We start from the raw sequence: 14,378 nt of genomic DNA on the forward strand, positions 1-14,378 counted from the left end.
ATCTGCGAAGTATACATGTAGAAGGATCTACTGCTAGCCGATCGAGGTTCGAGGATGGTCACCAGGTAGAGTTCAGGCCATGATCAACGAGATAGTACCCTATAGCATATAACACCTATTGGATATAGTTACAGCGGTCAGTGGATTCAAACCATCGAGGCTCACTATATTAAGAATCAACCAAAGAAATGAGAACCGGTGGGGATATGATTGGCTGCTCAGGACTCTCCGAAGCTTCGAAGATTCCAGGCGATTCCTAATTTGTTTAGATCGAAATATCCCTGTCTGATCCCCTGTCTATCATGGTCAGCAGACAGGTGCAATTTTTATTTCTTGTTCATGGCGACGGAATCACCCAAATGGGCAACCCAGGATGTTCCTGTAAGAGGAGTTGATTTGTCAGACGATCTATGCAGTCTCCATATTTTGCCCCCATCAGTCAATGGCAAGGGGCACCTGCATTGTACTGCAGATGTAGGGAAGGGCGCGATGTAGATCGTGGCTCCCACGTGAGAGTCGGAGCCCTTATCGGGTTCTCTGTGGAAACAGTTGAAGTGAGTAGAAATAGACAAGAGAAAAGAGAAAGAGAGGAAAGAAAAGGAAGTGAAACATAAGAATAACAATGAGAACAAGTTATATACTTGTGTAGCCAACTAGAACCTCTACGGGTGTACGGTGAACCCACCTTCGCCACTCTACAGCTTCAGACATCGTCATACTAAAGTAATTTTTTTTTTCTATATCTGCCCCTCCCCCTCCTTTCCACCTCATACAACACATCACAACTCACAATGTCGCCGCCCGCCATCATCGCCCCCTCCATCCTCAGCGCCAATTTCGCCAATCTCGGCCATGATTGCTCCAAGAAGATGGAGCAGGGCGCCGACTGGCTACACGTCGACATCATGGACGGCCACTTCGTGCCCAATATGACAATCGGCTGCCCCGTCGTCTCCCAGATCCGCGGCTGCGTCGACAGACCCCTCGAGCCCTGCGGCCGGGGTACATTTGATTGCCATATGATGATCATGGAGGTTCGTTGAGTATCCCGCGCAGATCCGCGATCCCGCAAGCTTCAAGCTCCTCCAATGTGAAGCTCCCAGCTGACATCTTAATTTCGTTATAGCCCCATAAATGGGTTCACGAGTTCAAGAATGCCGGTTGCGATCTTTACTGTTTCCACTATGAAGCGGCTGTCTCCTCCGTCGCCGCGACCGACCCTACCGATAAAGAGACTACCGATCGCACCAGTCCCAAACAATTGATCCGTTATATTCACGAGGAGGGTATGCAGGCTGGTATTGCTATTAAACCAGATACACCTGTCGATGTATTGTGGGATATTCTTGAGAGTGAAGACCCCGCCGAGCGACCAGACGTGAGTTCTATTTCGAATTACTCTTTATGTACCGAAAGTACTTGTATTGACTGGAATAGATGGTGCTCGTCATGACTGTGCACCCCGGCTTCGGTGGACAGAAGTTCATGGCTTCTGAACTCCCCAAGGTCGCTGCTCTGCGCGAACGGTTCCCCGATTTGAACATTGAGGTTGATGGAGGTCTTGGTCTGGGGACAATTGATCAGGCTGCTGATGCCGGTGCTAATGTGATCGTTGCAGGTTCAGCGGTCTTTGGTGCTGCGGACCCTGGCGATGTCATTGCCAAGTTGCGCGACGCTGTCCAGAAGCGTCGCGGTTAGACATATACGAAGACACATACGAAAGGGGGTTTGGTGTTTTGGCCTTTTATTCTTAAATTACGAGTCATGAATGGCATTGTACGTGGGTGTCTCCATGGGGTTTTGATCTATTTGCGCTTAACTTGAGCAAGGGAATTGTTCAATGTACAGATATCATAATCATCGAAGTCGTGAAATGCATCTCCCTCAGTCCTTGGACTCTGTTTCCTTATTCTTTGCGTCTTCCTTTTCCTCGACCTCCTCGGCCTTGGACTCCTTGGATTCATCCTTATCCTTCACATCCTCTTTGACATCGGTCTCCTTGGGCTCAGTCTTGGGTTCCTCGGCCTTGGGCTCCTCAGCCACTGCAGCCGCCGTTTTAGTATCATTCACATTCTCAAATAGCGGTGTCGCGACCTCCTCAATCGTGTCGGCTCCCGTTTGCTCTGCAGCCTGCTTGCGGATAGCATCGAGATTACCAGAAGGCTCGTCAGCAGTAATAGACGCCCTAATCTCACGCACAACCTTATCCTGCTCCGCCTTATCCGTAGTCGAGATGATAGAACCGCGATGGTGCTCAACCAGCCCAAGCTCTTCGGCATTATCCGCGTGGAAGTTGGCCGATGACACGGCCGCCATTTCCGGAACGAGGACGGGACGTTTGGCTGTCTTGGGTGAATCGGGGGCTGTGTCTGGCAGCTCGGCGGCGACGGAGCCGCGGTGTCCACGGGGGCTAGCTTCTCAGCGGGTTCCTCCTTCGCGGGTTCTTTCTTTTCTTCGGATTTGGACGCGGCCTTGGACGCGGCCTCCGAGCTGGCCTGGCGCAGCGCAAGCACAGCTTTGTCGTCTTTCTTCTCTTCGGTCTTAGTCGGCGGGCTTTGGATCTTGATTGTGGAGGGCTTGGGGGTTGCGGGTTCAGGCTCGGTCTTGGTCTCGGTCGCGGCGGGGATTGGGTTGCTGGTTGCCGGCATTCCACCCAGGTCCTGGACGCTGAGGACTACCAGACGGAGCTCGCCGAATTCGTTCCATTCTTCGATTTGTTCTAGGTCCTGTGGTTTGGGGGTTAGTGGTGCTGTTGGGAAAACTGGGAGCTGTCTTCCATGCAAGGGGATGGTCACATACTCCCACAATGTCGCCGTATTTCACCAGGCCTGGTAGCTTCTTGCCCTTGGAGCGGCGACCCCAGAGCTTCCGAGCAGCATCGTCGGTGGCAACATCAACAGCGCGGAAGGGAAGCTTGTTTGCCTTGAGAATTGTCTCAATGCGGGCAGTTGCGGTGACGATGTGCGATGACCCCGCGGTCAGGGACGTGTAGAGGTAGAGAGTTGGGTCGGACATGGTGTGTGTGTGTGTGTGTGAGTGTGTGTGTGTAGAGGTTAAGATGACGAGAGGGTGAGGTGAGGGGGTGCAAGGTTAACCAAAGTCCTTAATGATCCTTTGACTCGAGCTTGAGCGTGTGGAAGATCGAATTTCCCCTGAGGCTTATGACGTATCACGTGCAAATTACATGTATAGACTTGCAACAATTTATTTTAGTCTAATCTTCATCTTCGCCTTATATCTTTATAACTCCCATGATGTAGTCTTCCTTCTCTCTCCACAGTATATGCCGTACCATGTCTCCAACGGTTACCCGCCCTGGCAAACGGCCCCAGCGTGGCAACTTGACGTCAGTCCAACCCTATTCCAGGTTTGGCATCATTTGGGTCCAATTGCAGTCTGTTATATATCAGTTTCAGTTTGGAATACTAGTCAGTGCAGACTATTTCAGGCTTGGGGAGTTTGGCTGTACTCTGTACATGAGGACATGGCATGTCTAAAACATCATGGATGAGCGCGCCTGACCTATATCGAAGTCTCAGTGCCGGTGCCCATAGCTCTGGTTCATACGTAATGGGATCCAGTCGCCTCCTGGTGCATCTGACTCTTCTTTCTACCACAGCTCTAGGCATCGAGCAGTCTTTCAATGACCACCAGCAAATCATGAGCGAACGAATTGTCAACATCAAGTCTACCTCAGACTAAAATTCAGTGAATAGATTGGCCAGCGCAGCCGAGACACGATATACACGAGCTACCCTAGAACGTCTGGTACAGGTATGCGCAGCTCTATAGCAGGGCATCTATCAGTCCAAATGCAACACGACAATGTACAAGCAAGGATCCACCTCCGCGATCCAGACAGACTGTCTTATGCCATCCATCCTCACCAAGTACACACTCAGAGCCTCCAAAATGCGTCGCAAGCCAGAGGCGCAAGCCAGCCATGCACAGCCGGAGCCACCCCCTTGTCAAACGACAAAGACAATTGACCTACTCACTCGAGCATCCAACCCCTTGGAAAACAGCCTATAGAACTCCCATGGCATCTTTACTTATCCTGACGCGAATCGGTACCCTCGCACCCGACTGGGTGGACAGGATTGCTTGTGGCTTGACTTGGCGGTGGTTGCAGGTTGCCAGTCGGATCGTTGGATGGGTTGTCTCATGACGGAGCTGCGGATTCAGTCTTTGTCTGGATGTTTCTAGGTTACAGATCGAAGATTAAACGTGGGGTTCTCGGAGTATAGAACGATACTCCAGTTGAAGTAAGCCTCCGTTGTCGATCTGTTCGGTTAGATTCTGCATTCCCTTCTACTTCGGGAAATTGATATAATTAGGAGATATTAGGCAGTGAGAATATAGTAGTGGCTATTTACCTATTCCAGTCCCCTGCATCGAAATGGCCACCCGTGCACAAACACAGGAACCTATCATTATAGAAAACTCCCCTTCGCCGTCCAATCTCACGTGTGCCATATCCCAGTCCAGGACGATGCAGGCAGCAGGTCTGGGCTGTGATGCAGGGGCTGGCTTATCAGGATTTCAGCTTGAAAGGCACATGCCGGAGTAGCTTGTAGGGGTTGGGTGGTTTTGATTGCTGTGTTTCTGGTCCCGAATGACGGAACTGAGGTTTGCTCAAGAGTCGATCAGGAGACATAGATTCGACTTGACGGTGAGGCCGGGTATCGTGTCAAATGGTGGACGGACTCTCGGGCCACCCTGTAGAAGGCGGTGCAGCAATAGCAAACCCCCGATTTGTCGGGTGTATAGGTCTTTTTTAGTAGAGAGTGATACATCCAAATCATTCTGCACTTAGGTTTGTCCACAACGCTCAGGGCGATCAAAGTCTATCCTGAAATAGAGAACGACGTAATGGGTGAAGAACTTGGTAGTGTACTTCTGGCATGAAACGGCGGCAGCACCAGTAGTCGCCCAGGATCAGCATTTGGTTTCAATAGAAGGGTGGAGCGTGCATCACGTGGAGTTACTAGTGCAGAACCCGAAAGGATTAGGCAAGCAAACTGCTGGAAAACTGACTCCCTGCTCCGTAGTTGACATGGAATGCCTCCTGTTCTAGACTTGAGATCCTGGAACCATGGAACTGGTGCGGAATTGCCCGTGGTTCACCAATGTATAAACGGCTCAATATCGAAGCCCTCATTTTCGCTATTTCATTGTTTCGCATTTTCATTTGCATTTTCATCGGTTGGGCATTCGAGCTGCACCTGATGGACCACAGCGACGTGGCAGCCATCCAGACGAACCATCCGCATCTGAGGGTCTTGGCTGGAGGGCTCAAGGGTTTCCCGCTGTAGGCGCTGTATTCGCGGAAAGGGGATGTATATGTAGAGACAGGGAGCAGGTCACCTTTTCGTAAGCAAAGTATTCGCTGGCCTCGGGAGACTCTCGGGCTGATCCGGTTCGCTGCCTCACTTTTTGGTCTTTCTCGCTCCCGCAGCTCAACCAACGAGATGTCTCTTTCCCGTCTGTCACCCGGGCTTGCTCCGATGGTTTGTTACAATACATCATGGTGGGTATAGGGGTCCAGACTCGGGATCGACTTGGAGTATAGTAGCCTCTGTTAATCCTCGTATCTCATTTTGTAGGGGACCTTCTTGTAGCCCAATCTTTCCTCTTTTACGCGTCTTCTCCCAACTTATGATATTCCGGCGATCTTACAATCCACCTCAGATCCTCTGTCTTGATAAGATCGGCTTTCCATCTGCCTACCACCTGCCATCTGCTTTCTGTAATTATTTCCCCCCAGATCTACGTACGTTGTTCCTATTCTGTCGTAGGTGTATACTAACCCGCGCAGACTCCTCTCCCTACATTTGACTACTGATAGACAGTGACTTACCCGGCCATTGTCCATTGTGAGGAACCATTCCACACCATGACTGTCCACCTGGCCGACGACGAACTATTCACGAGAGCCATCTCCGGATACCGCGAAGTGTTTTTGGTTCAACATTCCCACCTCTCGGAATCCGAACAGATCCAACTCTGGAGGGAACGGCTGGGTCAGTTCATGCCGGCCCCCCAGGATGAGCCCGTAGGGAAACCAGGGAAACGGTCTCGACAAGATGCGACTCCTCGGACGATACCTCCCTGTGACTCTGGTCTCCCACGGGCAAAACGGAGAGCCACCGTAGGTGACCTTGGTCTCTTGCTCCTCTCGTCTCCTGCTCCCATGCGATCGCTTCTCTTGTCTTCTGACCCGCCACATCCGTCCTTGGATTGACCATTGGCAGACCCCGGACCTCGCAGTCTCCGATCTGACGCGGAACCTCTCGCACGCCTCCTCTCCCGACCTACCGCGGACCGCATCCCTGTCGACTCCCGAGGGAGCCTACCGTCACACCGCCATGGTCCGCTCCCAAAGCCAGCAGATCCCGGTCTCCCATCGACACCCGCCTGCCGGGGCTGCCATGGGTAAACGCCAATCCTTCGGGCCCCGGACTCGTCGTCTCGACCATGTCGACGAGTATTCGCCCTCCGAGTACGCCCGCTATTTGGACACCTCGCAGCCGTTTGACGCGGCCTGGACTTTCAATGGACGGACTGGACCATCTTCCCCGTGCCCCTGGACGTCCCCCTTCGACCAGGCCTCGACATCGGCAGTGGAAATGTCACGCAGCGAAACCACCGACTCACTCATCGGCGGCATCGACATGTTCCGCTTCGACTCGTCCGGACCATCTCAAACCCCCTCCATCGGCTCCGTTCCGCCGGACTGGGTGCCAGCTTCCTCCCCTTTCACGTATCAAGACCCCTTTCTCTCTGTGTATCCTGACCTAGGTCCCACAATCCCCATGTCCTTCTCCAACACCTCCCCCTTCTCAACCTCCGCTCCCCCATCCACCCCTTTCTGCCCCGTGCCCCACGCCTACCCCTCAATGGAGGCAGCGGAAATGAGACCCTCGGATTCATTCGACAGCATCAACTCGGCAGCTTCACAATCTCGCGCCGCACGCCGCACTCAAGAGCAAATCGCCCATGGCGCCCGTCCCATCGCGCCAAAGCGCGACTCCCACGACAGCATCAAGTCCCTCTCCGACCCAAGGGACCCGCACAAGATGCTGCGCATCTCCTCGGCAGACGGCACGACCAAGGAAGTGGCCGCCATCCCCAAAGCATCAATCCACAGACCCCCGCGCCCAAAGACATACTGCCACCTCTGCCAAGATCATCCAGATGGCTTTCACGGCGATCACGAGCTGCGCCGCCATATCGAGCGCGTGCATTCTTCCGTCCGCAAGGTCTGGGTGTGTGTCGATATCTCGACCGATGGGAATTTCCTAGGGAACTGCAAGGCTTGTCGGAATGGGAAGAAGTACGGCGCGAATTATAATGCCGCTGCGCATTTACGTCGGACCCATTTCAATCCTTGTCAGCGAGGGCGCGGTGGGCGTGGGAAGGAAAGTGAGAAGCGCGGTGGGAAGGGCGGTGGGAATTATCCGTCTATGGACGTGTTGAAGCATTGGATGGTCGCCACTGAGGAGGTCATTGATGGCGCATCTCTGGATGGTGTCGAGTCAGGGGTTCCAGTTCGGGGTGAGCGCAATGTTCTGATGAATTTCGAGGTCGACGCGACTGTCTGCGAGACTGTTGAAGATTATATCCCATTTAATATGGGTTCGGCGCCATTTGATGGACATGGTCAGTTCTCCGAGGTCCATGGCGCGCCGTTCAAACTCGATCTTGATCCCGAAGAGCAAGCTCCTCCCAAGACCCCGGTCTATTTCGACCCTCAGCGACCGTTCTCGCCAGAAGTGGATTCGTATGTGTGAGTTGGGCGTAGTCTCTTGTATGTATGTTCCTGTTAGCTGTTCATATTCTTTGGTTCGTGTATTGTATTCTTTTGGGTTGGGGATTGGTTCTGGTTAGGGTGGATCACGGTGTGATTTTCATTGGCGATATATGTATATGGAGCTATAATGAATGTTAATGAAATATCAAGTAGCATGTACAAGCATTCAGGGCATCCGTGGTACGGAAGCCGAAGTACCAGGTACCGCGTAGGCAACAACAATACGGTGAAGTGCCAAGAGATGCCGATCATCCGGAAGAACGCGCTGGATTCCTCGATGTTTCATGAGTGGCTGAAATGCCTCAGTTGCGGGCCTTGTCAGCCAATAGTGCGCTCCGGTCGCAGCGAGATTTGTGGCTGACTTCGTTGGTCAGTAGGGCTGGTGGCTGAAATCTCGAGAAATACTGCCAGGGTACAGGGTTTCGGTACCTCTAATCCCACAGTTGAAGTGAGTGTGCGCTGTCAGATGTATTCTCAGTCCCATCAAGTAGTCCGTAGATGTAAACGAAACAGAGAGATGTGTAGAATCCATCACATTGAGAAATCTTCAAAAGGGGCAGAAAAAGGTACTTTGCGGGTACCTCAGCCCTGTGTTCTTGGCGGTCAAACCCTCACTTCGGGGGCCGCGGGCAAGTACCTCCCAAGTACCCCAGTTCTTTCTTCAGTTACACCTGTACAGTGAGTCTTCTCCTCTTCTGATCCTCTCTCACTTCTCTTCTCATCTCCCTTCGCCCTTCGCCCTTCTTTCATCCATCCCATTCGCTCATCTCGGTGTCTTTCACAGACTCCCATCCTCAGCCAATCTTCGTTCCTTAACAGACCCAGGTATGTGGTTTTTACCGCGGTGGCTGTCGTATATCCTCTCAGGGCCCTCCTTAATCGCCTCGAGGCGCAGTCTATCCCTCGCGTGTTGGTTGTGATCGCATCGCTGATTTGTTTTGCCCTTGTTCTAGAAAACTTCTAGCGTCAAAATGTCCTACCAGCAAGGTTACCCTCCCGGTCCTCCCCCGCAGGCGTAAGTCCATGTCTCGATTGCATATACCCTCCAATCTACCGGTCGCTTGGAGTCCCAATGGGACTGGATGCGGTGGTCACGGCCAGCCGACTTCGGAACGCTTTGGGACTGCCGATGTTGTGACCTAGTCCACCCTGGTCTGGCATCTAGTGCAACACGATGGAATTTGTTCTGATTCGGACAATATAGTTACGGGCCTCCGCAGGGCGGCTACTACCAACAGGGCCCTCCTCCCCCTCAGGGCTACTACCCACCCCCCAGGTATGTTCCTATCCTGCAACTAAATCGCACTGTTCAGGGTTCTTGTCATGCTAACTATTCCAGGAATACCAGCAGCAGCAGCCCATGTACCAGCAGCAGCAGGCTCCTCCTCCCCAGGAGAAGAAGTCTGGCGGTGGTGGCTGCCTTGGATGGTGGTAAGTGTTCATCCAGTTGTGATCAATGAAAAAGCTACTAACATGGTATTTTTTTTCCAGTCTGGCCACCCTGTGCTGTTGCTTTGTCTGCGAAGAGGGCTGCGAGTGCTGTGCTGACTGCATTGAGTGCTGCGAGATGTGCTAAATTTCACGATCAACGAATTTGACTACTCTTTTCCCCGTTGTGGCGTTTGGCACTCCGAACGCGCCCATGAGCGTCTCAGGAACGACACTTGCAGTCTTTTGCTTTACCTCCTACACATATCTCGATGTTCATACGTCAAAGGACCTGATCCCCAGATAGCGTCCGAGAACCATAATCTTGCGCGGCATTCTTTTGTTTCTTTGAACTTCCGTTGGTAGCAGAGGTCTTTTTTTTCGAAGTTATCTAGCTTCTACTCAGCTCTTTGAATGATACTTTTATTTGGCATTTATTCACAAGTTTACTGCTTGAAACTCGAATCAAAGCGGACCGGTGTTCAGGCTAACACATCGTTTCTGAAGACTGCACCTTTGATACGCTTTTTTCAATGTTCATGGTACTAAACATTTCTTTCCATAGCTGTTCACCTTCTATAATGACCACCACCGCATGTCACATTGAGTAAATGAAGAAGAACAAATAGCTTGGATGAATTTAAATTGCCGGACGCCAGTTCAAGGAGGGATGTGGGGTCCATAGTATATGCAATCATTAGCCACCACAATGTCTTAGCGCCGAGCCCTTGAAACACCTCAGCGGTTGCATATCTGGGGCTGTGTGTCCGTATTTGAACCTGATATTCCCCAAAATGTATCTTATGTTGCTGTGCTACATTAATTCCCCCCATATCAAAGCAAGGAGACTTTCGCCGAAGCGAAAGAGTTACACAGATGCTCCATCAACATCGAGGTGTGAGCCCGATTGATCGTGATGGATTGTGCCTCCTATCTCTCGATGGTGGGGGTGTTCGGGGACTGTCGAGTTTATACATTCTCAAATATATCATGACATTGATAAACTCGGAGAGACAGGGCGAGCCCCTTAAACCATGCGACTTGTTTGATATGATAGGTGGTACAAGTACAGGCGGGTACGAGGCATATCATGGAAGTTATGGTGAAACTTTGCTGACCACGTGTTTAAAAGGCTCATTGCGATTATGCTCGGACGTTTGGAGATGGAGGTCGACGACTGTATCGAAGCCTACCGTCGCTTGATGAAGCTGGTCTTCAGCGAAAAGGCGAATAGTCTGCCTGTCGACTGGTCGGGAAATGTGAAATCCCAATATGATTCCCGGAAACTGAGATCGGCGGTTGAGGATGTTGTTTCGCGATGTGGTCTGTCTCCCAATGATTTGCTGAACGACGGCAAAGTCCGTCCGTGTAGGGTCTTTGTTTGTGCGACAGCAAAAGACACCATGGAGGTACAGCGATTGCGAAGCTACAATTCGTCCGAGGAGAACACGCCTTCGCCTACGATCTGCGAGGCAGCGTTAGCAACCTCGGCGGCAACAAAATTCTTCGACCCAGTCTTAATTGGAGATCGCCAGTTTATCGATGGTGCATTCGGTGCCAACAACCCCGTGGAGGAAGTCGAAGAGGAAGCCTGCGATATCTGGTGTCCCTCAAGTCGAAACTTGAAAGATTTGGTGAAGTGCTTACTTTCTGTTGGTACTGGGCACACTGGCCAGCAAGGGATGAATGATAATATTTTCAAGTTCATCTCCAAAACGCTCGTCAGAATGGCCATAGAGCCCGTCAGCACAAAGCGTCGGTTCATGGCTCGATGGCGAAACGAATGCGAAGGGGGGCGGTGTTTTCGTTTTAGTGTCGAACACGGATTGGAGGGTGTTCGCATGACCGAGTATCACAAACGGCCCTTGATCGAGACAGCAACTCAAGACTATCTTCTCCATGAGAATCAACAGTCTCAGATTCGTGAATGTGTGACAAATCTGGCAAGAAAAGAGGGTAATTTCAGCCTAAATGTCAAGGTACTCGTCGTGTTAACGTTTGGTTCCTTTTAGGTAAAACAAACATCAAGTTTGAAGCCATTATCCAGGTGAGTTCTATGCGAATAATAGTTTTATTGGCAGCTAGCTTACACTGGAAAGGAACGCGCAATGCGCATCAAGCTTCAGCATGATTTTGACAGATCCCAAATTGCAATTCAACTACGGAGGCCGCCTTCCTGGCTTGTACCTTTCGATAGGAATCTATCCTACGTGGATCGAGATGTTATGGTGAAAGTGAAAGAAGTTCTTTTCCGAGACCATTGTCAACATGAAATGGCGATTTTTGGTCTTGGGGGCGTGGGAAAATCCCAGATTGCCATAGAGCTCGCTTACCAAACACGAGACGAATACCCAGACTGCTCAGTGTTTTGGATCCCAGCAATGAGATTTGATAGTATTCGACAGGCTTTTACCAAGGTTGCTGAAAGCCTACGTATCATGCCAGTTGAGTGTAAAGAGAACGATGTGTTTCCGCTCATTTGCGATCATCTCAGTCAAAGGACTAACGGCCGCTGGCTTCTGATTTTCGACAATGCCGATGACATTGAGGAATGGACCGAGAAATCCACTTCTTCAAGCGTTCAGATTTCATTGCGTGACTTTCTCCCTAAGAGCCCGCTGGGCAGCATTTTCTTCACGACGCGAACTGTTCAAGCTGCTCAATACTTCGCTTCCCAGGATGTTCTTCATATCCCGGAAATGGATGAGCAAGAGGCTACTTGTATGCTGAAAAAACTCTTGATAAACCAAGATCTTATAAATGATGGAAAGACCATGTGCCAGTTGCTCAAGCGTCTGACCTACCTACCATTGGCTATTGTACAAGCAGCAGCTTTCATCAACCAAAATTCGACCGACCTTGTACGATACATAGCTCTTCTTGATGGACAAGAGCAGGATGTTATCGACCTTTTCAGTGAGGAATTTGAAGACAATGGCCGATACAAAAGCAGCCGGAACCCCGTTGCAGCCACTTGGCTTACCTCATTCTGCCAAATTGAAAATCGGAACCCACTGGCTGCTCGATATCTCTCTTTCATGGCCTGCCTGGACTGTCGTGCTATTCCAATATCCCTGCTCCCATCTGCAAACTCCCTGGAACAAGAAAAGGCAATTGGAATTCTTTGTGCATACAGCTTTGTTCGTCCGAGACCAGGGGGTCACTGTCTGGATTTGCATCGTCTTGTGCAACTTGCTATGCGGAATTGTATGCGGTCAACTAATGACTGGAAACAGTGGGTGAACTATGCAATCATGGAGACAAGCCAAAAGTTTCCAAGCCCTGAGTCGAAAAACCGCATTCTATGGCAGGAGTATCTGCCCCACATCCTTCGGCTCCTGCAGCTAAAATCAAGCCGATATATCTCAAAAGCGTCATATATCTTGATGTTTAAAGTTTCACGTTGTTTGATTTTCGACAGCCGGCTTGAGGAGGCTGAATCTTTGATGCTGCAGCTTCAACAAGAGTACGGTAGGCATTCAAGGCCTGAAAGCCTGGTAACGCTATCCGTTGACCATAATTTGGCCATTATTTTCTCCCTTCAAGGTCGTCCGCGTGAAGCAGAACATCTGGCAACGCGTGTCTTGCAAGCACAGCTTAAGTTGGTGGGTCCAGACCATTCAGATGTTGCTATCACTTTGTGCACCCTCGCTTCGATACATTTCAGTCTGTCAAACCTACCAGTTGCGGAGTGGCTTGCTGTTGCAGCAATCAAGGGCTTCATCAGAAAGAAGGGTGTGGAGTCCTATCATAGTTTGACAACAATTGGTGTCCTGGTTCGCATATACATACAACAAGGCCGCTTGGCCAATGCGTCTGAATTGGGTAATATCCATTATTTGCTCAACAAAAAGGCTACTGGAATCGATAGTCCAGATACCGCGAGCAGTGAAGAGTCTCTGGTGTCGATATATGTCTTACAAGGGCGCTATGCGGAGGCCGAAAGGCTCTGCATTCAATCACTGGAAAAGGTAGAGAAGGTCCTAGGTCGCGCCCATCAGAGAACCCTTCAAACTATGAACTATTTGATAGGAATACTTGGCAGCCAGGGCAAGGATGCGGATGCTGCTGCTTTGTCCTTAGAGGTAGCTCAAGAGTCTGAGCGAAATTATGCCCCGGATGATCCAAAGGTCCGGGCGGCGTACCAACAAGTACAGTGGTACACGTCGCTCAAGTTAGTACCATGTTATCCTATTATATTTGACTAATCAACTTAGCGGTGCTCACATAGGCTAACACGTTCTTCTCAGGCCTCTTCATCAGCGCGTTTTTGATCGCGTGGCTCATGCCCGAAAGCCAAGAAGAATCATAGCCACCCGAAGACTCCATCATCGAGTCAAGCTTTACGGTGGTCTTTATTGCCCCCGGAGGCCAGTGACTGATGACACAGCTATTCAGATAATTAAAAAAGCTGTCCTGGCTCTTCCTGGTGGGTTGGATGGAGTACAAACTGTGCCAGACAAACTGTGCAATGACCAAGGGTCGGCTGATAAAAGTTCCGACTTGTTTGAATTCCCTTATTACATGTCCAATGTTCCACAACCGCAATTCTGTTTTGGTGGGGGCATTAGCATTCTAGCACATATTTTCGGCTGAGTATGTTTCTCCTGTTGCTAATTAGCACTTGGTGTCCCTGATAATTACAAGTATACAAGTCGCGATCCTATTGTGGTCTCTAAAGCCTTTCAATATTCAGACAAAGGACGAAGATCCGAACGGTCCATGCAGTCAACAACATGCGACGGAACTCGGTCACAGTTACAAAAGTAGGAAAACAGCCTACACATAACTATCAGCCATAACGTGGCTTTACAAATGTTAAGTGAGGTTCTGATTGGTGTAGAGCTAAGCAATTCTTAAGCCTCGAATTCAATGTTGTCGGAGCCCTGCTTTATATAACTACATGAGCTATACGGGTGGCGGAGAGCCACGGCGAGTCATCCAATCAAACTCTGCTCTTGACCTCAAAGTGAAGCATGCCCATGTTATTTCGAAGGTTCCACGAAGAGGCTTCACGGATAAGATTTCCAAATGAGAAGCAGTGTGAAGCGGACACGATCCAGATCGCGACCATCAGCGACAACCGCAGGATGGAACCACAGGTTCGAACATATTAATATCAATTACCTCAAAACCA

General features: G+C 50.5%; 6 protein-coding genes across 6 annotated transcripts; 4 read left to right on the plus strand and 2 right to left on the minus strand.

Annotated features, from left to right (window-relative positions):
- Positions 1–791: 791 nt before the first annotated feature.
- On the plus strand, positions 792–1,698 carry N7446_005316 (ribulose-phosphate 3-epimerase RPE1; the record flags this gene model as incomplete). The annotated part of the gene is made up of 3 exons (XM_058514064.1): positions 792–1,034; positions 1,127–1,378; positions 1,438–1,698. The coding sequence occupies 3 exons, from the start codon at positions 792–794 to the stop codon at positions 1,696–1,698; spliced, it is 756 nt and encodes a 251-aa protein (XP_058375393.1).
- Positions 1,699–1,884: 186 nt separating this feature from the next.
- N7446_005317 (uncharacterized protein) lies at positions 1,885–3,015 on the minus strand (the record flags this gene model as incomplete). The annotated part of the gene is made up of 3 exons (XM_058514065.1): positions 1,885–2,410; positions 2,467–2,726; positions 2,800–3,015. The coding sequence occupies 3 exons, from the start codon at positions 3,013–3,015 to the stop codon at positions 1,885–1,887; spliced, it is 1,002 nt and encodes a 333-aa protein (XP_058375394.1).
- A 2,156-nt stretch (positions 3,016–5,171) lies between these two features.
- On the minus strand, positions 5,172–5,529 carry N7446_005318 (uncharacterized protein; the record flags this gene model as incomplete). Its single annotated transcript, XM_058514066.1, has 2 exons — positions 5,172–5,318; positions 5,368–5,529. 2 exons carry the CDS (start codon positions 5,527–5,529, stop codon positions 5,172–5,174), a joined length of 309 nt encoding a protein of 102 aa, XP_058375395.1.
- A 367-nt stretch (positions 5,530–5,896) lies between these two features.
- N7446_005319 (uncharacterized protein) lies at positions 5,897–7,793 on the plus strand (the record flags this gene model as incomplete). The annotated part of the gene is made up of 2 exons (XM_058514067.1): positions 5,897–6,151; positions 6,255–7,793. 2 exons carry the CDS (start codon positions 5,897–5,899, stop codon positions 7,791–7,793), a joined length of 1,794 nt encoding a protein of 597 aa, XP_058375396.1.
- A 991-nt stretch (positions 7,794–8,784) lies between these two features.
- Positions 8,785–9,411, plus strand: N7446_005320 (uncharacterized protein; the record flags this gene model as incomplete). The annotated part of the gene is made up of 4 exons (XM_058514068.1): positions 8,785–8,828; positions 9,018–9,089; positions 9,153–9,244; positions 9,305–9,411. The coding sequence occupies 4 exons, from the start codon at positions 8,785–8,787 to the stop codon at positions 9,409–9,411; spliced, it is 315 nt and encodes a 104-aa protein (XP_058375397.1).
- Positions 9,412–10,386: 975 nt separating this feature from the next.
- N7446_005321 (uncharacterized protein) lies at positions 10,387–13,837 on the plus strand (the record flags this gene model as incomplete). Its single annotated transcript, XM_058514069.1, has 4 exons — positions 10,387–11,197; positions 11,254–11,288; positions 11,341–13,415; positions 13,492–13,837. 4 exons carry the CDS (start codon positions 10,387–10,389, stop codon positions 13,835–13,837), a joined length of 3,267 nt encoding a protein of 1,088 aa, XP_058375398.1.
- Between the last annotated feature and the right edge of the window lie 541 nt (positions 13,838–14,378).

The sequence above is a fragment of the Penicillium canescens genome (genome assembly GCF_028828765.1).
Source record: "Penicillium canescens strain IBT 15451 chromosome Unknown utg000003l_segment0_segment0, whole genome shotgun sequence".
In the NCBI taxonomy this organism is placed as follows: domain Eukaryota; kingdom Fungi; phylum Ascomycota; class Eurotiomycetes; order Eurotiales; family Aspergillaceae; genus Penicillium; species Penicillium canescens.